Source organism: Cheilinus undulatus, linkage group 22 (genome assembly GCF_018320785.1).
Source record: "Cheilinus undulatus linkage group 22, ASM1832078v1, whole genome shotgun sequence".
NCBI classification, from domain to species: domain Eukaryota; kingdom Metazoa; phylum Chordata; class Actinopteri; order Labriformes; family Labridae; genus Cheilinus; species Cheilinus undulatus.
This window is the reverse complement of record NC_054886.1, coordinates 20,123,723-20,150,722: the sequence shown is the minus strand read 5'-3', so window position 1 is coordinate 20,150,722 and position 27,000 is coordinate 20,123,723. Positions and strand designations below refer to the sequence as shown.

General features: G+C 40.1%; 1 protein-coding gene across 2 annotated transcripts in view; it reads right to left on the bottom strand.

Annotated features, from left to right (window-relative positions):
- Positions 1–27,000, bottom strand: part of LOC121504174 (phospholipid-transporting ATPase ABCA1-like) — a 269,110-nt gene that overhangs the window by 17,133 nt on the left and 224,977 nt on the right. For both annotated transcript variants that reach the window (XM_041778824.1, XM_041778823.1), the window contains 6 exons: positions 24,959–25,021; positions 21,454–21,560; positions 19,107–19,248; positions 18,080–18,214; positions 15,156–15,259; positions 13,926–14,018 (listed from right to left, as the gene is read on the bottom strand). In XM_041778824.1, coding sequence (XP_041634758.1) covers positions 13,926–14,018; positions 15,156–15,259; positions 18,080–18,214; positions 19,107–19,248; positions 21,454–21,560; positions 24,959–25,021 — 644 coding nt within the window. The remainder of the gene's footprint in view (positions 1–13,925; positions 14,019–15,155; positions 15,260–18,079; positions 18,215–19,106; positions 19,249–21,453; positions 21,561–24,958; positions 25,022–27,000) is intronic.

Sequence of the window (27,000 nt, the reverse complement as noted above, 5' to 3'; positions counted from 1 at the left end):
TGCTATTTTTAGTGTTAGCTTAACACAAGATAGGTTCTAGCTCCCCCTGACTTTAACTTTCTTACATTATGCATCTTAATGAGCTAGAATATGAACCAATCACCTCCTATAAAATAAATTTAAAGCCTAGTAACCCCTTTCTCCTGTTAAACAATCTAAAACTGACCCTGTAAAAACACAGAGGCAGTTGAAACATGGATTATGTTTGCAGTGTGCTCTGGTACAGCAGTAAGGGGATTGTTCAAAGACAAACCTCTGTAAAAATATAGATGCTTTGAATTAAGCAATAATGTTAGAATCTAATACAAGGTCTCAAAATGACATTCTCAAAAAGTGCTGCAATGAAAGGAATACCTCCCATTTTATGATGCAATACCTCTAGTTGTAAGCTATCCTTCCGTGTCAAGCCCACTGTAAAAGGAGGATCTGAGAGTTCACCCTGCACTGTGATCTCCTCAGGGGGCGCACACCACAGGCGATCAAAAGCATCCCCCCATGAAACTCTGGGACATATTATGTGGTACACACCATGTTGATAGTACAACTACAAGTGCCATGAAAGTATCAGCATGTTACTGCTTAATTAAGCAACTGCCCTTTAGAAGGCCCTTCAACCGTTTCAAATTACACTCCACACTGCCCTGCTCAACCTTGCTGTGAAATGCTGTTTCTTTTGCAGGGTTTATTGAGTACTTAGGACTTCATTACACCAAAGTGCAAGGGAAAAGCAGGGTTATGGTTATGATTAGAGGAGCGAGGACTTTGGTATTATGGCACAAAAATTATTCCATCACACTAGGAATGCTTACAGCTACTTTCAGTGTGTTTTTTTTCTTAAATGATTTTCATTCCCTTAATACATTATTTCTTTATGAAACCATGTTAAGCTTGTTCACTCTGAAGTTGTGTTTGACTGCGGGGGTTTCCAGGTTTGAGAGTGGAGACTCTGGTTGTTGGTGAACAAAATCAGCGAGTATGAGTTGTGCTGTGTTGTTCATCTTGTTGCACACTACAAATCATAAGGACACAATGGTTAAGTATGTCATTTTTGTCATTATGTGTTGGGTCTCTCATATTTACAAAACCGGTTAAGATTTTAAAAATATTTTAGTGTGAGCCAGGCTTTAGGCATTTATGGTAGTTCCTGTTTTCACTGCATGTTATAAGTCAAGTTATAATAAATTTGAGGCAAGGTTGGCATTTACAGGTACATCTCAAAAAAATAGAATATCATGAAAAAGTTATTTTTTTTCTGTTATTTGTCACAGGCAGTAAAACTTCCACATATGCTCAATTCATCTCATGCAAAGTGAATATTCCATGACTTTTTTGTTTTAATCTTGATAACAGCTCATGAAAAATGAAACATCCACCATTTCAGATATTAGAATATTACAAAACATCAGTCCAAAAAAGGATTAATAACACAGAAATGTTGACCTTCTGGAAAACTGTGGTCATTTATGCACTCAGTAAGTGGTTGGAGCTCCTTTAATACATATTAAGGCATCTATGTGATGTGGCATACAGCCAGTCAGTCCGTGGCACTGCTGAGGTGTTATGAAGCCCAGGTTGTTCTGATAGCAGCCTTCAGCTCATCTGTATGGTTGAGTCTGGTGTCTCTCATCTTCCCCTTGACATTTCCCCAGAGATTCTCTATGGGGTTCAGATAAGGCCAGGTCAAACACAGTAATACCACAGTCAGTAAATAAGTTTCTGATAGTTTTGGATTCGCTGTGGGCAGGATATCTGTGTCTCCAGAAGTTTTTCAGCAAACAGAAGCATGAAGTGCTCTAAAATCTCCTGGTAGACAGCTCTTGACTTGATAACGCACAGTAGACCAACATCCACTGATGACATGGCACCTAAAATTATCCCTGACTATGGGAACTGAAAACACTGGACTTTAAGTGCCTTGGACTCTGTGACTCTCTGATCTTCCTCCAGACTCTGGGACCTCGATTTTCAAATGAAATTCAAAATTCTTTTTTATCTGAAGACAGGACTTTCAGTTCTTTTTCTTCTTATCCCAGGTCGTCTAACTGGGCTTCAGGAGTTAAAACTGGGAACACAACACCTGTAGCTTATTTCCTGGACCCACTTGTTGTATTTTGAGGCTTCTGATACATTGACTCCAGCCTCAGTCCTTTCCTTGTGAAGCTCCCCTAAGTTCTTGAATCTGCTTTGTTTGATAATCCTCTGAAGGCTGAGCTCATTCCTGTTGCTTGTGCTCCTTTTCTTGCCACACTTTTCCCTTCCAGTCAACTTTTCATAAATATACTTTGATACATCACTTTGAGTACAGCCTGCCCTTTCAGCAGTGATCTTCTGTGACTTTCCCTCCTAGTTGGGGGAGTCAGTGATTGTCTTCTGGATATTTGTCAAGTCAGCAGTCTTCCCTATGATTGTGGTTGTGTGTTCTGAATCAAAGGGAATGAAGGCTAAGGAAATATTTGCACATTTTCACAATTTTCTAATATTTTGTGATAGTGTATTTTTGATTTTCATGAGCTGTAATCCATAATCCAAAAGATTAAAACAAACGATTTTTTTCACTTTGTATGAGAGGAATCTAGAATTTATGGAAGTTTAAGTTTCTGAACTAAATCACGGGGGAAAAAATTATTTTTTTCCCGATATTCTAATTTTCTGAGATGCACCTGTTATGTTATTCATCCCAGCATTGACTTCCTTATCCACTCTTTCACATGTCCAGGAGAGAAGACCTGGCTTAATATTAACAACCTTTTCAAGATGGCAGATAGCAACAAAGTCAACTGCGGTGATGACAGCTTTTCCTTTATCTCCAGAGTCTGTATGTTTTAATGTAATCACAGTATAAACAAAAGAGTGGCAAAGAACATCCTGGCAAGCAGAAGAGAGCATAAATACATTTTTTTTATGAGCATGAAGATCAACCCGGTCACTTGGCCATTACAGGTTAGAAATGTCATAACCTATGCACATCGCTCACAGTAAACTTTGCTGGGTTCGTGCGCTACGACCTGATAATCATGAGCTGATTAAGATATTTGCAGTACATAATATAGACACTGTATCTGTATGGAGTGTCCACCTCTCCTTTTATTGCTATAGATACTCTTTTACTCTTATTTGCAGAGGGAGCATCAACCTCAATAAGTCATGCACACATTTTGGAATAAACACACTCCAGATACGTCTCCTACCGCAGAAATCCATGCTATTTTAGATGATTTTACAAAATGACTCCACAGTCTGTAATCAGACACCACCAGCACAATATCACAGCTTTCTCAAAACATCAAGCTTAATTCATCATCCAATCAAGACTATGACCATAATCTCCTTGTGTTTATTATAGCTACCGGCTCAGGAAACACGCTTTATCCAAGCACTGCAAAGCTCAGCCAAGATGCAAAAACATTTTTGCAGGAATCCAATAAGGCCAGGAAGCATTGTGGTGCAAGAGTTTGGCAAAAATGGTTTGGAGCCAGTGTGTGAAATGAAATGCTGCTTGTCAGTGACAGTAAAAGGGCTTATCAATTAGCTTTTCATTCTCTTTCTCTCTGCCTACCTTACTTTTATTTTCTTTCTTTCTGCCAAAGCTTCAGGCAGCACTTTGGGGAAAATATCTTTCTTTCATATTCATCATTTTTACTCTGCCTCTGTATTCACAACAAAACAAGTCCTTTCATCTTTGATTCACTGTCTTGGCTCTCCTCAAATAAACTCTGACTGTGTAGGGAAAGGTTGTTTGGATATGTTAGCACAGAGCCCACTGAACGCTGCATGTTCGTCACAAAAGCATGTCATACTTAAAACAATTAATTCGCTTTTAACGGTGACTGGTAATTAAAATGCTAACTGAGATCTTTTGGGGTTGAAAGCAGCCTTAGAGAAAATAATGAATGGATAATGTTTAAAGTCACCACTGCCCCACATTGTCACAACTAATCCTTTCATAATATTTTACAAGGGAGATGATACGGCAGCTCAGCGCAGCATGGCGAAGACACTGTACAGCCAAGCTGCAGTTCCCTCTTCTTCATTTTCATTATTCTGCCTTGATCCTCTCCGCCGCCCTGGTCTGCCGAAAAGTCGTTCTTCCATGTAATTTAAAACAAACAACAGCCAGACACAGATAAGGCCATGACAGGCAGAAAATAATTCTGCAGCCTTCCTTCATCTAAGGAAGTCTAGAAAGGTCAACCCCACACTGCTGCCAAACCTTGTATTTGGGTCTGCAGAGGAGGGGCGAGTACGCAGGTTAAGAGGTCACAGTGTGGCTTGGGTGGTCTGATGCTTTGATCAGGTGGGAACTTGTTCAAAAACATCTTTAGGACCTGCAGGGGGAGCTTGAGGTAGAGGCTGCACCGGCAGTGTGAGGACAAGGGACAGAGGGATCTCTGACACACCATTAAAGGAAGCCTTGTGCAATCAACGGAGACACTGGAGAACAATTTAAAAAATGAATTTTTAATAATAGCAATCCAAGTAAGTCACCAAAAAAATAGAAGAGTTTTCATTCTTTTTCTCTAAACCTCCCTCTTATTTCACATCAGTCCTCTTTTTCCCTGTATTTTCTTCACACATTGCTACATCTCTTGGCAAATGTTGGAAAAAGCTGACAAATACAGTGTTCGCTGACAGCACAGAGGTAGTTTTTGAAAAAGCAACACTTTCTTTGTAAGCTCAAATCGTTTTGGGAGGAGTGAGGTAAACTCACATTTCTCTATGGCTCCATCAGCATATCTGTTAAAACTGCTTACAGTATTCTCAAGAGAACAGATTGATACACGTAGTTTAAGTGACAGGTCAGGTAATTTATCTTAAACTACCTTATCTGCCTCTAATTCTTGATTTGAAGCCAAATACAGAAAGGAAGACTGTTTGATTTTCATTCATCCTTTGATTCATTAATAATCACTCACTTATGTGTCTCCTGTATCTACGTTTCCTGCTCTGGTAATCAGCTGGTAGGGGTGTCTATTCACTTAAGCGCTGAGCCAATCCTTTCAGCCACAACCTCTTTCAATCCAATCATCCTGCTCCTGTCATATTTCAAAATCTTTTCTCTGTACTCTGCAGTCAGTCTGTTGTTTAAATGCAACCGCTGCAACCCTCCTCCACCCCAGCTACCTCTATAAAATCTCACCAGTGTCCAGGTCCAGCTCCTCTGTGCATCCTGCATCCTTTCATGGCTACTTCCAAGTCCTCTCATCAGTGTCTGGGTCAAGCTCTTTGGAAATCTGCTCCTCAGTAATCTCTTAAATCTTACCCTACTCCTTCCATCACCACCACCAGTGCCTAGACTATAGGGGGGTATCCTATCCTGCCTAACTGCCCCTACAAGTCCAGTCCATGAACAATGGAGTCTATTCGCCAAAGACATTTCACAGTCTCAAACATTTCCAAACTTGTAAAGTAAATCATTGTTAAACTTGTATTAAATCTCTCCTGACTGGTCTATAGTTTAATGTGTGTTCATCTTTGTCCACTGGCACTGCCTATTGTCTAAACAAAACAAATATTTTTCAGAATTTTCAGCTGTCTCCAGATCAACGTAGGCTCTCTTAAAAGCACTTTTCCGTGCTCACATTACAAGATAATACAGGAGGTGTGTCACACGTTGGAGTTAGGATCATTCATTGAGAAATCATGGTTTTATGGCTGTTTTGTCAGCTGTAGTCGCTGGTGCAAAAAAAAACATGTTTGAATATCGATCTGTGTCTGTGCAGCCAACCAACTGGTATGATGCTTTGGTAAAGCTCCACAAAAAAAGTGTGTGTACTAAAACTTTGTAAATAAGTCAAAAAGCACAGCCTTAATGCTCCCCCTATTGTGTTGCTGGCTTATCACATCACATACGCACTGGTGTGCAGAGATGCTGAGCAATTATGCAGCTAATGGGGGGGGGGCTTCCCTTTCCATGCAAATTGGCCTTCTTGCGTAAGCATCTAATGATGAGGGCGGTAACAGCACAGCATAAATATAGTAAAGATTAGCCTACTTTCTGAGAAAGCTGACACACAAACTTTCCAGAGATCAGGAAACAATTCCACCCCCCTGTGTCTTTAAAATAAATGCAATGTAAATAAGGTCAGAAAATAATACTTTGACATTGCTATAACTAAGCTGCATCCAGGAGTTTGAAGTTGTCTGAGACTCCTCCTCATGTGTGGCACTGTTACATATGACAAGGATGTGGCTGTTTTTTTCAGGTTTCCTTCATTCAGAGGGAAAACTTAGTGGGTGGTGCTAAAGTAAACATTTCAATATTGCCTTTAATTAACTGCACTGTCATCCTGAATATCTAACATAGATTGTATGTTGGAATGGCGGGATTAGACACACCTTTAATGGGTGCGGGTGGGAATGGATGGCACAGGCCACAGGAGCAGGCGGCTAGGTCGGAAATCCAGCAAATTAAGAAAAGTGTCCTGCGAAGGGCTCTAGTCTTAAAACTTGGCAGCATCTTATACATCTGTATGACCAACATACCAGTTATTTCCTGTGACACCTCATTAACACAAAGGCATCTGCCTTTTCACGTGACCCAAGTTTATTATACTTTTGGACTTTTCATAGTTTTTACTTCTATTTTATTGTGACGTTTTGTTTCTGATATAAGATAAGTTTCAATTTGTTTTTGATGCTTAATTTAGTTTGGTGTAATTTGACAAAAATGCTTATTTTTCAATCAAATTGAAGGGTTTTTTTTCATGAAAGTTATTGCAGCAAATTGGGAAGTGATATTTTAATTTGTCAAAAAAGTTGCCTAGCAGAAGGCAAGGTTAAGAGGTGACAATGTGTAGAGTTTCAGTAATTTGGAAAGTGTTCAGTCTACACAGACCTTGGAAATAGTTGATTGGTGGATTAGTATTAAAACTGCCATGAGATGCAGTTGAAAGCGTCGCATAAAAGGTAGTGGTCGGACCTTGATTTCCGATAATTAAGTTGCAATAAAACATCTTTTTCGGTCCTCTGTGTTGGTTTTGACTGAATAATGCTGACATTTTTCCTTCAGGTAGAGACATATTTACAAGGTGTTTGCATGCAATACTGTGTTCAAAAGTAATCTGGCACGAAGGCCATCATCCACCCTGTAAAAAGTTATTACTGCAGGATTTTCAAACATGCAGAGTTCAAGCCAGACATAATAAAAACATCCTGAGCAATTTCTGCAGACCTTGAGGGATCAAATATAGATGCAGATGCTTGCCTTGGAAATAAGCTATGATACCTAATGTCTGCACAGGCTCTTCAAACCAAAATAAATTATGATTCGAACACACCATCAGGGGAGAGATGTTATATACCTTTAAATACAGAGGGAACTCTCACACACACCATCTGTGTGTCAGTGTTCTGACAGTCTTAATTACACTTATGTTGCTGATGCATTGTAAACCCTAAGAGTATTATTTTGCCATCAATCTCCATTGGTGACATGCACTTAAAAGCCATAAAGCATTTTGTTAACAGCCCACCTGCAGAGCTGACTGAGTGGGACAGAGTTTATTGGACTTCTTGACATCAACTTCAGAGGATTGATCCAAACTTTTAGACGCCACTCTTGTAAAAAACTCTCCACTGCATTATCTTAATGCATTAAAGGCACTTTAGCCCCTACTTTTATATCATGACGTGCTTTAAGCAAGGAGAAAATAAGAGCGCAGGCTGTGGTGAGTACTTACCGTGGGTATGAAGAGGGGATATGAATGATATCAATCAGAGAAAAATCCTGCACTGGCTAGTGGGTGTCCTTCCTAACTGACAAGATTATAGGGGAGCTTTGAAGCTGCTTTTATTGGCTCCTCCACTTCATTTGGGTTTACTTAACACCTGGGAGCTTTCATACCAGCGCACTGCTGTGCTAAAGCACTATTTACAGCCTCATGCACTTTTTTCTTTCTTATTTATTTCCCTCTTTCCCCCTCAGCCTTTCATATATCCCTGGATATGTGATTGATTTGATGGTCTGCGGATCAGGACAGGTAAGGAGGATGTTTTTAACGGCCATGGAGGGAGATAATGAAGGGGCTTCATACAATGGCCATCCTGCTGTTCGGAATCAGCCGTTTAAATCAAATCTTGAGCCCCTCTCTCGCATGCTGACCACCTCTCGGGAGGTTTAAACGAGCTATTTTGCCTCATTTGGGGTTTGATTGATACACAGAGGTTGGTTGTTAGAGCAGCAGAAGGGCATCCCGGTGATAAAGACAGGGTCACCACTGAACTAAAGGGGGCAGCACTAACAAGCACTTGGATGGCTGCATTGGAAGCCCAGCCACCTGAGAGAAGCAGCAGAAAGAGGAATAAATAAGGGTAATATGGAGAGAGGTTTTTCAAGGGTGGGAGACGATTGGGGGGAGTGGGAGGGTGAGCAATAGGGGGTCAAAATGTGAGAGCTGCCCCTGCGGTGAGAATCTACACTCCTTTCAGGGGCTTGTGATGAGAAAAAGATGGAGAATATGGCGTGAGGAGGGGAGAGAGGGAAGAGGGGACACCCTCAGCTTTGCAGGTCAGGTGCTCATGCCGTGTGACATCGGCGTACACCACCTGCCTCTATCACCGCGCCTGCCCCCTTCCCACTCCAACCCCTGCTGTCTGATGGAACTCTTCCCATCTGCAAACCGGCAACAGCTTGTGCATTTGTGAAAATCAGCCCACATTATGGACTCGGATGTGGAGGCGAGCACAAACTATGGCCTCTGTGCCTCGCCCTGCAAAGCTGGATTGATGAGGCTCAGTTTAGATGAGGCAGGATCGAATGCTAGACCGGGGTTGGTGAGGGACAAACATGTGGTGGGATAGTGACGAGAAAAGAAAACAGAGAAGACAGTCCTTAATTGCCTTTTCAGTCATTAACAGGGTCCCACACCTCATGAAACATTAATTACACCAAGCACTGCGGAGATAGGGGTGCTTAATTAGAAATTATTCACCGCGTTGTGAGGACTGAGCGGCAGCATTTCAGCCTTGTGTAAATTGTCCGTGTGAGATCTAAAATAAGAAAAGAAAAAAAAATCAGTGTAGATGTCATGCTTATCAGGCTTCCTCTCACTTGACTGTCTTGTGAAGTGAGATCCCTTTTTGCCTGATAGTGCATTGAGTGAAGTGGGACACATGTTAACCCTCTGTTCTCCTTCCCCCCCGCCCTCTCTCCTACCTATTCTACACCTCCTGTGAGGTTCATAAATTATTTACACCACCCTGCTCGTCCCCCTACAGACAGGATGTAATTGACACAGAGGATCTGTCAATTACCCTAACATCTGGGAGGGACTGATTGCTACATCGCTCTAGCCCTTTGGCTCTCAACTCTCCCTCATTCCCCCTTTTTTTTAGCTTCATCTACAATGAGACAGTAGCCAATGACATGACATTAATGCTCTTGATGTGAAATACCCTTGACACTGTTGTCCCCCTCATTGCTGCTCCCTAATCCCCACCACAACTTTAAAAATAGTTGCTCCACCCCTTGTCTCAGGTGTATTGATCTCTCTCCACCCAACGATTGCCGCCACACATTCTTGTCAGCGTGTGTGGCTCCCATGAGTCGTGGAACGTCCTTCCTCTTACGAGATCACACAATGGAGTGGTAATAATGTCACCATACTGTACCTAGGGTAATGGATGGGCCTGGTGTTACCAGCAGGGCTATGGCTTAGGGAAATACCAGAGTGCAGACCTGAGGGCTAAGAGTTAAGGTCAGGCAGTATCTGTGAGGTAACAAAACACATTAAGCAACGTGGACAAAGACTGTTTCAGCTATGCATAAAGACAGGGATGATGGAGGGAGAATTTATGGGTCTCTAGAGAAATGAACTTGAGATGAGGATAATGGAAAAGGCCCCAGATTTTAACCTAACACCCACAGACCTTACTGCCTGCACATGTGCCTCATATATGGATTATTTCATGTGAAATCAATACATTAATGTTAATGAGTCGACACTACAGAAACATACCTTAGTGCAATATAATTCATATTGGTTTAATGAGGAAAGGTGGCTCACAAATAAAGACATTTTCTACAGAAGACAAACACATAACCTCTGAAATTTCACAGCATAGCAGAACTGGACACAGATAACATTTAGATACTCTATAACTCCCGAGGGAATTTAGAGAACGAAATTCAAGATAGGAGTGGTACAGGGTTGTAAATCAACTTTTTTGTCTGTCTTGGCTGGGGGATTCAATAATCTACTAGCCACTCACATTTTTACAAGCCACTTTACTTAAACAAGAAGTATAATGAGTTGAGGCAATATATAAAAACCAAGAAGTATATTATTCAGTATTATAGTAGAGTATTTAAAATCTTGTTTCTGGATCAAGCTCTGTAGATTAAAAGGGATTTGGTGCACCAATGATCCAAGCTGTCGCTCGTTCTAGTTTGTCCTATTCTCATCTGTGCAAATGTTTGCTAAGTGACATACGGGGCAATTGTACATTCATGTGGCATCTTCCTGCATTATGAGTGTCAGACTTTTGAACATGATTCCTGCAATCTACATCAGTTTAAAGACACCTTTAACAGGTAGCCCAGTTGCAGCACCACTCATATGACACTGTGCCAAACTACTCCAGCACACAGCCAACTATAAATATTTGACAGCAGCTCTGGCACAGGGAGGTGGTGGCAGGGTTCTTGGGTCAGTTTGTAAATTGGTCTGCTCATAAATTCAGTAAAAAAAGCAAAAAATGGGACTCAGATTATTTTGTTTATGTCACTAAATTATTCTTTTACGTTAACCTGCCCCCAGTGGCTGGTAGGTCGAGCAAATTCATCAGACACTGCTCAGAAATACATGCATTTGGCTGGTGGTGAGTGCTAATTTCCCACCCTGGAGTGATAGCTAAGGGACAAAAACATAAATTCATCACTGTTGATTTACTTGTCGTCTCATCAGTGGTTACAGTGATACCACTCTCATGCAAGCATCCAGTTAGCTTAGCTTAGTTTAGCCCATGGAGTGTAAAAAGAAGCAGCAGATAGCCTTTTTGGCCCACTTAAATTCTTAATTAAATATTGTATCATGTTTAATATCTACACAATTACAGCTGTTGTGGTAGTTATGCCGCGCTTTTTAAATTGCTTATGCTAAGCTAAGCTAGTTGTCCTAGTTCACAGGCTGTAGAACACTCTTAATGAAAATCTTTGAGATCTTCATAGTATTGTTGTAACAAATTCACCAGTCAGGCACAGAGAGGTCAGCCCAAAGTGAACCTAAGTCCCTGAGGGATCCATAGCTGAGCACACAGCACACTCTAGCATCTCCATTAGCAGGTGAGTAACGGTAAGCGTGCCTTATTTTGTGTTTGATGATTCTAACTTTGTAAAACTATATTTGTGCTAATGAAGCTTATTAGCATACTAGCCAATAGGCTTAGCTATGTGCTAATTAAAGTGGGCCTCATGCTACCTAACTTCTATTTTCTCATGTTAACACATAGATTTGTTACCTTATGTATGCTAATTTAAAGCTAAGCTAATATGTTTTAACATGTTATCTGCTCTGTAGTCATATTTTTGCTGTTAGTCTTGTATTACAGAAACCATACATACATAAAACTCAACTAAGTAACCAGCATACAACATGTCCATGTTATATTGCTTCTAATCAGAGGTTGAGAGGCATATATTAGACCAGTGCCAGTTCTAAATATTACATTTTAAATGTTGATAGCACACCCTATGTTTGTATGTTTTAAAGTGTTGGCTAGCTACTTCATAGTTTTGTTGAGCTTAGCCTTAAAACTTGTAGAGGAGGCTTCATGGTTTAAAACTACTCATGTCTGTACAGTAAGTACAAGCAACATTAAGCTACTAGTTAGCTTTGCCTTGTATTTAGATTGAAAATGGGGGAAGCAGCTAACCTGACAATATCTTAAAGTCAATCAGTCAATCAATCACATTGATTTAGAAACAATATTCTGCTCTTTTACATATAAAATTAAGATTGTGGAGAGTGCTTCATATACCAGATTAGTAAGAAAAAGTCTACACGCACATCCAAACCTAGGTGGGCAGGTGCTGAGCCGAAAAAGAGACTGACAAAGAACAGAAAGACGTCTCGCACACTGCAGGGCTCCAAAAATATAATTTTGAGAGGAGTTGCTCTTCATCAGACTAAAGTGACAAGTGCAAAGCGCCTCATTATATACAGGTGAAGGTGAATTTAATCACATAGACAATCACATGATCTGATCTAAGAGTCATCACGTGAACATGTTTCAAGGACAAACAAAAAAACACGTTAACATACAACCCAGTGGCTAAGTGTGATATTAACAATTTTAAATGTTCAAGATATAGTGCTTACTTGTTAACATCATTATAGAGATAAGTAAAATGTAACAAATCCTGCACAGCTAGATCTAGGACAAGAAGATATGACTGTGCAGATAAAAATTGCAAAGAAAACAATTTATAAACTCTATTCAAGTATAGAGAAACAAAAATAACTCGGCTGAGAACCTCCATGGTATAATGTAATGAGCATCGGGCTGGAAGCCATCATGAAATACATTATTAAACCAGAGAGGCGCCTAAAAGTACTGTAAGGGCTATTCATGAATCAGAGATGAACAGTCATGCTATCATGTGAAGTAAATAGGTGTGTTGTACATCTGATCCTGTCATTCTATGAAGTTGTTACTCTGGGTACTCTTGAGAAGCCAGGTAAGTAAAATAAATAAATAAATAAATAAAAATAAATTTATAAAGCATAGTAATAAGTAGCAAGATATACCAGTCCATAGACAATATTCCATGACTTTCACAACTAGAGGTTTAAAGTACAAATTCATAAATCTATAGGATGACTGAGTAATAGTGGCAGAGGTAAATCACAGCATGCACATTAAAAAAAGGGGCGGATATCCATATCCATAACGTTTCGAGAGAATATATCCAGAATACCTCACGCTGAAGGAGAGTGTTTTATCTCCTCCTCTCTGTGGGAGTGTGACATGTTCTATACCAATGTAACTTAGAGAGGCAACTGAATGGTTTAGCAGGTCAAAGTGGTTAGCTACAGGACTTTTTTGTCATGGTTTCTAATGGCACTTCTGTGTTCTGAAATCCTATTTTTTAAAGGTCTGGAAGTTTTACCTATGTAAGCAAGTCCACAGGGGCACTTAAGCATATAAATGACATCAGAAGTTTTACATGGTATAATGCCTTTAATGGATATGCTTTTGCCTGTGTGTGGATGACAGAAAGTTTTCGTTTTGCGAGTAAAGTTACACTGTTGACAGTTACCACATTTGTAGTTGCCATGTCCCAGGGTGCTCAAAAACGTGGGTTGGAGAGATGTCGGGGTCACGGAGCAGTCTGCTCTCACCAGCATGTTACCTAGATTAGGAGGTCTCTTAGACGTCTTTCTGTTCTTTCACATAACAGATTAGCCATGCTTTGCTCTAAGCCTTTGTACTGAGCCATTTTTTGTCTTTTTTGCAGCTTAGTAAAATGTCCATGAGGAAACAATTGATGCTCTGGCAATTTGTGTGAGCAAACAGGTCAAATGACAATGTCAGAGTCTTGCTTTCATGAAATCAGTGTCAGTGGTTAAGAGTATGAAAGGTTACACTGTGATGCTTTTTCTTCTTTTTGAATCTTTTTAGAGTCCTTCTCAGCTATCACTGACTTCTTCTTTGTTCATCTCTTCAAATTCTCAGCGATGAATTAAATTATCCATACTTTCCTTTTTCCTTGAAAACTTTTATTTTCTGAAACTTCCTTAGTACCAAATTGTCTCTTTATTCACAATGTGGGTTTTATGTTATTTATACCTACATTATAAATAACCTAGCACGTCAGTGGGAGGCAGGGAGTTCTTTCATCTCAATTCAAGGAGCTTCAAATATGCTTTTATTTGTTGCTCTCTTGGTCCAATGCACTCAATGGTTAGAAAAAGAAGGACCCTTACCTGTTCTTCAGATGCTGGATGCTACCAAAACACTTGAAGCGCCCATTTACCATGATGGCCATGCGTGTGCACAGTGCCTCACACTCCTCCATACTGTTGAAAGAAAAGGGAGAAGCAATAAAATCCAAGATAAGAGATAAGGACATCTTAAATCTGGAATATTCAGTTCAGCTAGGGTGCTAGTGTAGTGTTTGTCCCCTTACATTTGTTTGAAATAAAGGTATAGAAGGCTAGAGAAAAGTTTTTGTTTGATAAAGATGTGCAGAGACGTTCTTGTCTCATTTACAGTTAAAGTTTAGTTTAGAGGATCTTTAAATGTCTACTTTGACACATTAAAAGGACGACAAATTTGGTAATTAGAGGGGGAGGAAGGGACCATCTGTAGCTCTTATCGTCTCATTTTTTCTCTTTCGGTGCAGGGCTGGAGCAGGAGTCATTTGTAGCCGAGGCAAAACCTGTGAAGCCTTTCTGAGGAATGGTGCAATTAGGATTATGACTTTGTAAAACCTGGTGAATCTGCCACTTAACAAAACAAAACCACCTGGTCATGCCATGGACGATTGGATGCAGCTCAGCCACATAGCCTGGGACAACAACAAATGCTTTTATTTCTCCATGAAAGGAACACATGTAATGAGAATAATCTATTCCACATGAAATGGCAGCAGACTCCTCTGCCAGGAGCACTACGATTCAAAAGCTTGGGCAATTTGGGAAATGGTGAAATGAAAAGGCATGTGAGACGTTGAACGTTTTATATTGATTTGGGCCATCAAGTTTATTTTCACAAAAAATTAAAGGCTTTTATTTTTTTCCTCCTCACTTTAAACCCTGTCCAAAACTAGCTCACACTACAGAAGAAAAAGTTGGGAAGCTAACTTTGCTTCAGGAAGTGTTGGATAATGAAAAGACTCCAGCACTGATATTGACAGTTTCTTTTTTCATGGGAGGAAAAAAACCTGCCAGGCAGTCAATATGCCCTTGCGCTTCATGAAAGCTTTATAGCAGCCGGTGTTTTCTGGCAGCCGATATTAACTGTCGTGCAGGAAACAATACCTTCCAAATAAAATGCAACTTCAATCAATTATAATTACAATATTTACCGCTTGTGTTCATTTTATGGACAATTTGGTTGATGTGCTTTCTCAGCAGAGGAGTCAAAATATTTGACTTCATCTTAGCAGGTGAATCTGTCAGAGGAAATGAATAGGTAAGGCGTGTTTGTTGCACCTGTGTGATGTGAGAACAACTGAACGTCCCTCTTTGATGACACTCAGGATGCAGTCCCACAGGAAGCGCCGGGCTTTGGGGTCCATCCCAGTGGTGGGCTCATCCTGAAATAAACACAGCTGCTTTAAAGCAGTTCCCATTATATTCCTCTTTGGCACTATAGCTACAAATAGAGGGATGTTACAACTCTAATGCTTAAATTAAAACATCTAGTGATGAGAACTGACCAAATCTGTGCCGGATTCAGAGATTTGTAAGTCAATAACATTTCAGTTCTTAAGGTATATGAACTTAGCACAATAAGTAAGGAAATTTGTGTTTGTTAGAGTTCTCTTTGTTGTAACTAAGGTTCTTGACAATAAATCTTGTTGGAAAGCCTGTTTATTTCCCTTTTAAATTGTGCCACATTTGTAACGAACATGCATTTGTGGAATGAGCAGCAGAGCTGAGTATGTGGGTGGTGTTCATGAAAAATTAGCCAAATCTTCTCTGCCAATGCCAAACAGCTATTTTGCTGTTGCTACTGACTCTAATTTTGCCCCCCAAAGGAGACCGTTTCCGCTGTCTTCTACAGATTTGCAGTCAAGGTTTGCAGGACGATATGGCTGATGGCTAAACATCCCTGTGTAAAGGTAGTTTTTTATGTATTGTTAGATGGAAAAAACTCCTACTAATGTATTAGTTTATATTATGCTACCCTGATAAAAATGATTTAAAATATAGTTAAAAATGATTCATTATTGTGTCTTTCTTGATCTAGCATATTTGAGTGCTGAAAAATTCAGTATTAGTCGTTTTACTGCCATATCAGGACTCAAATGTGCATAAGAGTGTCTTATATTGTTCCTAGCTAAGAACAAATCACATATAAGAAAATGTGGGTGATTTTACAACCTGTGCAGGGGGGTGGAGGAGAGAACAAATGTCTCTTAAGAACAGTTTGTGAATGAGGACCAAAAGATGTAAGTCAGCAAGCAATTTAAGCTTGCAACAGCTTGACCTACACCCCACTTTGTCCCTGTCCAAAGAGCACGAAGGAGGAACTGATTTTTTATCTTACCACTGTTGTAGCTTGTGTTTACCTAATTATATTGTCTGTTTGTTGTGGTGAGGCTGAGACCTCCGCAGAAATTCAACTCTGGGAAAAATCGCAGTTGACAATGAAAAAGGAATTTTCACCTCAAAACAACCGGGTTAACCGGCATTCATTTTGCAACTGTGTTTTTGATGGAAAAGAGTGCAGGGATTAGCTTTTTTTTTTAATTGACACTAGTTTGTACAGTGTTTTTCTTTTTCCAATCAATTTAAAAGAAGGGATAGTTAAAAATTTGTCCTTCAATTAAAACTTTACAATTGATGAAACTGAAAGCTGATTTAAGGCTAATGGCTTCCAAATAAGAATTTCAAATTTAAAACACATTTGACTGAAAAAAGGAAAAACAGATTATGGGTTTGTCTAGATTGATGATAGAAGTAAATTAGAGTGCATTCCTTCAGAAGATATGAATTTTCATGCACCGTTAAGCACACAGAGAACTGATAAATAAGGCAATATGGGACAAAGATGAGTCCACAGACAGGCACAGGTAAAGTCTGGGTGAATTCTGTGTTTGCACATTTCCACATAATGTAGAAACATTCTGCAGCACTGTCCAACACAGCACAACAAACACACACAGCCTGAGTGACTTGCTGTTTCTTTCTCCTCCGGGCTAGTCTGTCCATGCATGATTAGAGAGTGACAGTACTCAGTCCATCGGCTGGTTTCGTTCCAGGCCTGCTTCTCCCTCAGCTCGCAGAGCCCTACAAATCCCAAGGGTTGTTTCCATCACCGTGCCCAATGTGTCCCTGTGCAGACCCTACGTGGCACTGTCTCAAGGCTGCCTGAGCTCCCCGGGCTAGCACACAATACTGAAACTGACACACACACTGACAACACATTATCCCACTGCCTCATAGTGAAGGCTGGCCTGGCTCAGGCAAGTAAATAAGGGGGTTTGGAACATGTTAGCTCGATGGGCTCAGCACTGATCCAGTAGAGAGAACTGTTTGGACAGATTATTCTGTATAAGTAATTTATTATGGATTACTCATTACCTGGCCAATTGCTCATTTAAATGAAATTAGCAGCATAATCTGACAGCTTCAAATTATGTGAAGTAATGCATTTATTACAGCAAATTTAACTGTATTACCTTAATTGAACGTATCTGTAGAAACTAATATTAAACCCTCTATATGACTATAAGAAGCAGTGTTTGGGACACGGAAACACAAGTAAGAATTGAAATTATTTAAATAGAAATTTACACTTAGTTTAGCCCTAATAAGGAGCCTCAAAGTCCTATTAAAGGTTATTATAGTGTGTAACTCACAGAAACGAGCAACATAACTTCCCAATGCACATGAAAGCCACTTAATTGAAAGCATGCAAAGCAGCGTATTCTGAGTCATACCTTCATTAATCTTCCATCAGAGGGAAAATGCATTTGGGCTCAGTTTTAAGTCCTGATGAATAGGTTTTTAATGCGTGCAAACACACTTCTGTGTGCTTTAAAGGAATTGGCTCCTCATGGACAAAAATTAATTAAAACAGGACCAATGAGTGACCCTTGAAAAATACACCCATCTCAGCCATGAGTAATGCACTCTAAATCCATCGGGAAATTCGGTAAAAGATCACAAGACTGATCTATATTTCTTCCACTGCTAACTTTTAAAGTGGTCCTTACCGCTGAATTCCTATGAGCTATCATATTCTCACCATAGCTCAGCCTCTGTGTGCTTATAAAGAGAAAAAAAATATGTAATCCAAACACTCAGCATCAATATTGATCTAAAGTATTACACTCTTAACTCTTCATAAAACAGCAGGATATCACATTACCAGCATGTACTACAGCGCAGCAAGGATGTATCTTTACCAGGAAAATCACAGGAGGACATCCGATCAGAGCGATTGCAGTGGAAAGTTTGCGTTTGTTCCCGCCGCTGTATGTTCCCGCTGACTTGTTGGAATATTTGATGAGTCCCAGTTTCTGGATCCCCCATTCAGCAACCTATTTGAAGAGAGAAATCAAAGTGACCAAGGCATTTATGGCATCAAGAGATCACCAGGGCCTTCATGATGGAAGATATTTTGGCTTGGATGCGTGATGTATTTATGCTTTGTGGTTTTCAAGGACGAGACATGACAGCTGGCATCACTGTAAGTCCTTAACCACAAGCTGCTGGGGTACTTCTCCATTCTCCTTGCTGTTTAAATGGCTTCTAAATGCATTCAGAAACATTGCAAAACTGTGCAATTTTGCCGTGCTTAAATAACATATTCAAGTGTTAACATTAGAGAATTCATGTTTGAAAAAAATGCAAAATACCTAAAGTTTCAATTGACACCAACATCCCTATCACAATGGGCCACAGTAAAATTAAGTTGTGCTAGCAGCACAGCACTGGGTCCCTATACACTGGAGCTAAGGGATCAAAGCCCTGGCACAAGGTCTGAGGACCTATAGTCCCCAGCAGCCCCTCTTGCTCTTTTGATCTCACTGCTGGAGAAGAGGGAGGCGCAAGAGGAGTGCAGGGAGGCCGCAAAGGGCCGGCCACACCACCGGGCATGGTGAATAATGTAGAGCCATAACCCACAGCTGCTCCTTTTCTCTACCAACGGGCATTTTTTATTATGTATGGCTTTGCCCAATGAGGTTGTCTATCACTTCAGCTTCAGCGTGCACTTCAACTCGCCCTACATGCATTCTACTTGGGCAGTATATTGATGGTAAAATAAAACAGACTGCACTGACAGGATGTAAACTTCTCTTGCATGAGTAAGATTTAGACAAATAATTGACATTTCCTTAAGGTGAACTGTTTTCCAACATTTGTTTTGAGGATAAAAGTGACACTTTTAATCACACAGGGGCAAAACGTGTAAATGGATGCAATGGTTACCATGGTGACCTCCTTCTCTGGTACCCCTCGTAGCCTGGCGTAAAACTCCAGATGTTCTCGCCCAGTCAACAGCTCATCAATGGCATCAAACTGGGGACAATAGCCCAAGTTCTGGTGCACTGTCCTCATTTCTGTCCGTATGCTAGAGAAGAGAGAATAATAAAGATTTGTCATGAAACAGATTCCATTTAGCATCTCAGGGACAGAGAATGATGTCAGATGTTCAATAAGAATAGCCTGAAGGCCAAAAAAAGGCACTTGTGTTGCAAAATGCATTCCAGAGAGAATAGGGTTTACATTAACTTACTTGGAAAGATTCATCAGGCATTGACAAAATCTTGATTAGAGACAGAAAATCTGAGCTGAGGGAGCAAAGGCCTGTGTCTCTCTTTGACATGCTGCCAAGCTAATAAAAAGCAGCACAGAGGTTCATTTCACATTCTCTACTCGTGGACTCAAGAAAGTGTAGCTGAAAACTCAAAAGAAGCACACAAAAGAGCAAAAAATAAAGACAAATCCTTTGGACTGAAGTTCCAGGCATAACAACATGCATCCTTTAGAGTAACAGCAGTAGCTATTTCAGCAGACATACCCTTTCATAGTGCACATTATTAATACTTTCACCACCGCCATGAAACCAATAATACAGCTGCTTTTGTCCCTTCCTTTCATGGCTGTTACAGCTGTCTTCTAGAAAGATAATACCGAGGCCATTTCTCCCATGATGTGTTGTTTTCCAGGAGCAATGGTAAGTCAAAGACAAATATGATTTAATATGTCAAGAGGCTGCTGGGACTCAAAAATGCCCCAGTAAGCTGAAACTTTTATTGATCAAATTAAATGTTTGGCAAATCAATGAAAGAGCTCTCAATGTCAGTGGGTGGTGCAGCTGGAAAAGGCTACGGTTGCCACTGCCCAACCAAATTTTTTATTTCAACTTTTTTGTTAGCATGAGCTAACATGTCAGTGTACAAATCAAACTTCTTAGACCATAAAGGTTATACATTACAGGATGTCATTGTGCTGGAAAAGACTGTACTGGTTGTGGGCCAATGGCACATAAGGCTTCATGCATTTGTGGTTGCACTACCTGACATTTGAAACTAATCTTACATAAAAAAACACCTTGAGAAAAACCCAAAGTGTAAAAACGATGCTACTGGCATTATATAGAGTGTTTCTTAAGGGTTTATGTGCTGTACTGTTAGTTCTATTTAAATTTGATGGTGGGCGGATTGTTTTTATTTGTTCTTAACTTGTTGGCTCTGAACTATGTTAAGCTTAGTGCATGCCGGCTTCAGATTGAGTGTTGACAGATGCCTTGGCTATTGCTTTTTACAGAAGAGGATATAATTGGAAAATGTGTATTTTCCAAAGACTGAATTCATTCAGAAAATCAAATGCGGTCATTTTTTAAGTCAACTATCACTGTCAGTCTATCCTTGGTCTTACGCAATAGCCGACCTCTGATGAACCACATATTTCTTGCAAGTATAGCACACAATCACTCTTGAGAGACATAAATGTTGGGAGAGATCTTCCATTTAAGAAATGCTGTTTCCTCATTTCTGTGATCCTTTTTCTTCCCAATGCACAGGAAACATAATGAGCTGAAGACAAAGGAGTGGGTGTTCTCGCATCTGTTTCACTCTCTTTTCAGTTTATTGTTTCCCCTAAAGCTCTCTGGAATCTTTCTTTGAACTCTTTCATTTGAACTGATCAACATTATCGCTGCTGTGTAAGGCTTTGCTTGTTCTTTGTCAACCACAAAGTCAATTAGCACACATATAAATGACACCATAGCTTCTGCTTTAGTGTGAAACCAACCACAGCTCACAGTCGACCATGCTCAGATGTTTTGCCTTGTTGTTTGTTCCTGAAATAAAGATGGAACAAGCTTTCCCTTGCTCAGGTGTCTGAGTCTCTTATTGCTGTCAACGTACTTTTTGGCATGTACAAAGATTTCTTCTGACTGATTCTGTAAGGCAGAGACAAAAAACAGTGCAAGGTACAGGGCTGAGGATGTGAAAAGGGAATGAAATATGTGAAAGAGGCAGGAAGACAGAGAGAGCAGAGTCTCCAGCATTTCTGAGAATATCGCAGAGAGAAGACATGAGAGAAGCAAAGTTGAAAAGGCAGAATGTATAAGAGATATCGAAACTACCTTGCCAAGAAAAAAACAAAAGCCAGAGAGTTCGAAGGATGGAGAAATAGAAAGCTGTGGGGAGGCTGAGAAGAGAGTGAGCTATAAAAAACAACACCTCAGCTTGATCCCCATCTGAGCAGGCATGTTGGGTGGCTAATTATGACAAGTTACCTGGAGCTCTAGTGGGAGTTAGCGCCTCACCTGTATCCATTTAAGAAGGCCTCTCCGCTGGAGACTGGGATGTCTCCTGTCAGCATCTTAAATGTGGTAGTTTTTCCAGCCCCGTTGATTCCCAGCAAACCAAAACACTGATAGACACAAAGGGGAGAACATAATTAGAAATACAGTGTTTGTTGACACTGACAACTAATAAGATTATTTTTTGTAAAGAAATTTTATTCTAGTTGAGAATGGTGGTATGATCAGTTTGTTATTAAGGTTTATAAACAGCTAAATAACAGATTGATATTTTATTTCACTCATTGCCACAGTTTCCACATGAGAAATGAGCATCACAATTGAGAACTGACTGTTAGATGTTGCTGATATTCCCAGTTTTACACACTGCACCTTTAAAAGGAACCCTGCATGATCAGACAAGTTTATCTTGTTGGATAGATACTTGTTATCTCTCAAATGTACTGAACTAAAAAAAACTCACTAGATATCTACATTTTGAGATATTTGAGTTTATAAATTCACCAGGAGGCCGCCATGTTTTGGTCCACACTGGTGACGTCACAGTGCCGTAGCTCTCCTCATTGTTCCTATGCAGTAACCACTGTTTCAGACTAGCAGCCAGTGTTAGGGCTGCATTTCAGAGACGCTGCATGTCTCATGACAGAGAATTTTAAGATTTGAGGTCTCTTCTATTGTTTTTTGTACCACAAGCAGTTATCCAAACACTGAACATGAAAATGATAAATACAGAGCCATAATTACCTTGTTGTAGCAAATATCTACATCCACATCTGCAGAATATGTTTGAAATCTGTTTCCTGATGAACCAAGGCCATGAGCTAAAATGTGTCTGTTTAATAAAGTTGTTCCCAAAACTTCTACTATTTATGAAGCTTTCTGTTTCCACATGGTTCAAAATGTTGCAGGTAAAGGTAAACACTGTACAAAAACACTTCAGGTTCGCGCTTTTCAAAGTAAAAGCCCACTTCAGCATTTCTCTGGAGAAATCTCCCTTCGTATGTACATATTGCTTTTATTTTAAAAAGCTACCGGCACACTTCCACTATTCACTGAGTCCAGGGAGGTTTATTGAGGTTAAACTCAGGAAGAATGACTGAACTTTGACAGCAGGGAGGCAAAGCCAGCATGCAGCAAACTCATGCCTGGTATGAAAGCTGCTATGGCAGCAACAGCTGCAAGCAGCAGCAACCGGTTATCGCATAGGAACAGCAAGGAACTCTAGTAAAGTCACAGTACTAGCGCAGACAAAAACATGGCGGCCTCCTGGTGAGTTTATAAGCTCAAATTTACTCAAATTTTCACAGCGGCTCTACTTTTACATTTATGGAAAAGACAGTCATAACTGTACGTTATTCACTGTTGTTGGCAGTTCTCTGGCAGATAAGGATATTAAGGGGAGACTGAGAAACGGCTGCGACATCCAAGGAAGGCAGCAGGCGCGCAAATTACTTATGTCCGACGACTTGGGAGTAGTGATGAAAAATAACAATACAGGACTCTTTCGAGGCCCTGTAACTGGAATGAGAACACGTTGAATCCTTGTCTGGCTGAAAATATACCAATTACCATAGAAGTAAAAAGTGAATAATTACATATTGTATCTTGTTTAAAGATTCTTGTGTTTAAAGATATGTTGCCAAGAATCCTTCAATATAAACACAAAGTAATTCTGCAACAATATAACTTGTGTTTATTGCCGGACATATCTTTACATGCTCAACGTGGATGGCGTCAAACAAAGCTTATCTTCAGGGAGGTATAGAGCCACTAAAAGCTATGCATGGATCTCAACTTTTGAGCAAGCCTTCAATGTTGGTAATAAGAATGCCGAAAAAAAAGAAAACTGCAGAAAGCTGCGCAACATAAACGCTAAAATATGCAGTGGCTTGAACAAGGACAGGGCCTCAGAGCTGTGGTGGACTTTAAAGAGTGGGTAACTCTAACTATGACCAGAGAAACATTTATCAAATTCAACACAGAATTACTGCGTACAGAAAGATTTAGCATTCATGTAAACAGTAGAGTTGGATTCTAGGGAATCAAAATAGTTTTAATGGCATTTATGCTATACGGTTGTCTTAAATTAAAACATCAAAATGTTACTAGTGCCTTCCTATGTTTTGTATTTTTTGTTTTAAGAATGGCAAATCCTGTAGTGTACTACCTGGATTGCATTATCATTTGCCTAAATGGTGCCAATGTATCCTTTTTAATTAGCATTTGGAGTCTCATAACCCATTAAATGAAGCTAATTAAAGAAATGTATGCATATTTGCCTGGTAAATATACATCTCCACATTGAAACAAGAATTCATACATGACTAATTCAGTGCTGTAAATTAAAACTGACATATTTCTACAGACAAACAAAACAACAAACACTAAATCAACACAGCAGACACACAGGAATAAACATTGTTAAAACAAAGCCATTCCCAAAAGCCTTTCATCCTGCGCGTGTACATTTCTTCAAAAATCACCGTCCTCCTCCCGCAGTTTCTTCCCGATGCTGCTGATTTTTTTACCTCCCTCCGGAGGGCGTGTGCTGCAGGAAGAGGAAGTCATCTCTGCAGAGCCCCTGTGGCCATGTGACCCACCTTAGGTGCTCTGGCTCGGGCATAAATATTTGATTCCTGTCATTCATTGATAACTTGCTTGTTTGTGACCTGGGCTTGTGAATGCATAGAAGAGGGGGCTAAGCCGGATGTAAATAATGCATGGAAATGCGGTGTGTGATCAGCAGAGCCCACATGAATGACAATATATTTCTGTGGCATTTACATTGGAGCTTTGAGTACACAGTGGCAGGGAGGATGGATACTGACGGAAAGCCCACTGAACACGGACGACTGTCAGCATTTGAGATTATGTTTGAATCGGGCTTCCAGCGGTATGTGAGCACGGCCATGATGTGTTTTACATGGACAGCACATCACTATTTTCACCAATCTTTGTCAAAAACTGTGTAAAAGTTTATTCTGCTGTTTAAGCCAACTGGTCTCCCGTTGATAATCCCTGCACTAAACATCACTCTGTCTTTGCATCACAGATTCTTCCACCAGCGTGCTTGTGTGTCTTTTACACACACACATGCTTGGCAGTAGCATAATGGCAGAAAACAAACCCCGATAAGCAGATTAGTGTTCCTCCCAGTGCCTTTTCTGGAAGATACTTTGATTCTACTCATAAAAAAAGGAAGACAGAGCCAATTCAAATCTTTAAGAAGTAACAGCAAACTGCAACAAATCCAAATTGAGAGTACCAGCTATTTGTTTGCCTTCTTATGTCAACATTTTGTAAATATTGCTATTAACACTGAAATATTCTACATGATTTGTAAAGTTAACCTAGTTAAAATCAACACACAATACAAGATGTTTCCAATATCAGTGTTTTTTGTAAATTGTAAAAGCAATCAGATGCTGTAAATCCTATACTAATAATGAAAGCAAACACACTACAGGCTTGCAAAGGTGCTTGTGTGATGGAGCAACATTTGGCTCACCTCAGCGGCAGGTACGCCTACACATAGCCTGTCCACAGCAGGGGTGCTCTTCCGGGGGTACACCTGCAGAGAGCAGACGATAAAATGAATCAAGTATCCAGCCGCAGAAAGGGAGAAAAAGAAGGGGAGCAAGGCAGGGGGGCGAAGGAAAAAGTGTGGAGCAGACAGTGAGAAAAGATGGCAGAGGGGATAGTTGGAGAAAATATGGAGGCGCGAGGCCAGAACAGCGGGAGAGAGGAGAGATGGAAGAAGAAGCAGGTGGGAAGAGAAGGAGGGGGGAGAGAAAAAAGTTTAATTTTAACAAGAAGGTATCATTTGGAACATTTAGAGCAGCCAGATGGGAAAAGGTAATAAAAATACATGCACTAGGGGGGAGAAGATGAGGCAAGAGCATCAGTATTTTCGGGTGCGGTGACAGTATTCATGAGGAAATCTCTCCCCACTTTGAGAGGCACTACAAGCACCTCAGGAAAATTCATGTAGTGGTCTTTATGTACAGTGTGTAAGTGTATAGGTGAAGAAAAAACACTATAAGAATTCAAAGGAACCACTGAACTGCAGCTAATTAAGGTATAATGTCATCCATCTATTATCCGTGTGGCTTATTCTGTTCAGAGAGGTAGAAGCCAATCCCAGCTGCCACTGGGAAAGAGGCGGGCACACCCGAGACTGGTCACCTGTCAATCAATGGGCTGACATACAGGGACATGCACGCTCTCGCACATCATTTAACCTAACAAGCATGTTTTTGGACAGTGGGAGGAAGCGGAAGTCGTTGCAGAAAACATATTGAATCTCATACATATATAAATCAGACCAAGATCAACAATGAACACGCCTTCTCACATTTGCATTTAGTTTGTACAGGCCTTGTCTATTGGGAGAAAAAAATAAAATCTTCTTAACAAACACAAAACGGAAACTGTCATTATAAGTTATCATTAGTCTTATTAGTGAATCCCATTTTAGGAGCGCCATGGAGAAATATTTTTTCAACCTTTCAAACAGACAGATTACTATCTTGTCTCTTGTTAATCTTGGGCTGGCTTTGATCAGTTGCTAATGCCACAAAAACTATAGAACAAGATATTGGAGCATCGTGATTGGCCAAAAAGCATAGAATAAGTCGTTCTCTTTAACTTCTGGTGTCAAAATTGATAGTGACACTGCTAAGTTTTTTATCACCAATGAATAGTCATATTATCATGGAGCTACCAATGCAGATCTGTATTATCAAAGTTCTGAATAAACATCATGCTTTGCAACTGGATAAAAAATGTTCTGGAAGGGATATAAAAGCCAGGAGCTGTCCACGGATCTGACAATAAGGTAAGCTTCTGATCACAAGCTACTCCATAGAGATCAGTCTTTTAGTCTAAGATACAGCAGGGTTTGGAGGGTTAATGCTATTGTTTTTTTTGCTTGTAAAACGCAGAGGTCTGAGAAAAGTTGTCCTCTGCGTTTCATGTTATGGCCCTTTAGGCAGAACAAAAAATGTCTCTTATTTGGAATTAATTCAACTTCTAACCCGATACCAAAATTCCATGTTAATTTACCATTTACCATTTAGATAAATCTAAGCCACATGCAGGCATTTTTAAATGCAAAGTTTACTATAATTTTCTTGCCTATCAACTTTTTGTGACATATATTGTCATTTGCCCCTTTGATATGCGTGTGGCAACATTTTCCAGGGTTCTACAGAGCTGGCCAATCAGAGGAGAGTAGGCTTTCAGAATGGGGACTTGAAGAGGCAGTGATAGAAATCACCTGTCAGACAAAGGCTCAACTAAGAGTTTTCACAAACACCAAGGAGAGCTAAATAAGGAGTTCTTGATTAGTATGTCCTTTACAGATTCTACAAAGGCTCCACAGAGTGAAACACTTTAACATACCTACTGTTAGCATGTTGCAGTTGCATTATCAACCTTTTTGCCACTTTTTCCCCTCAAATGTAACATTTCATGCATGTCAATGCAGGTGTACATGTTGGCAGTAACACTAGATTAAATCATCAAAATCACTGCTCTGTCATGCTGAAG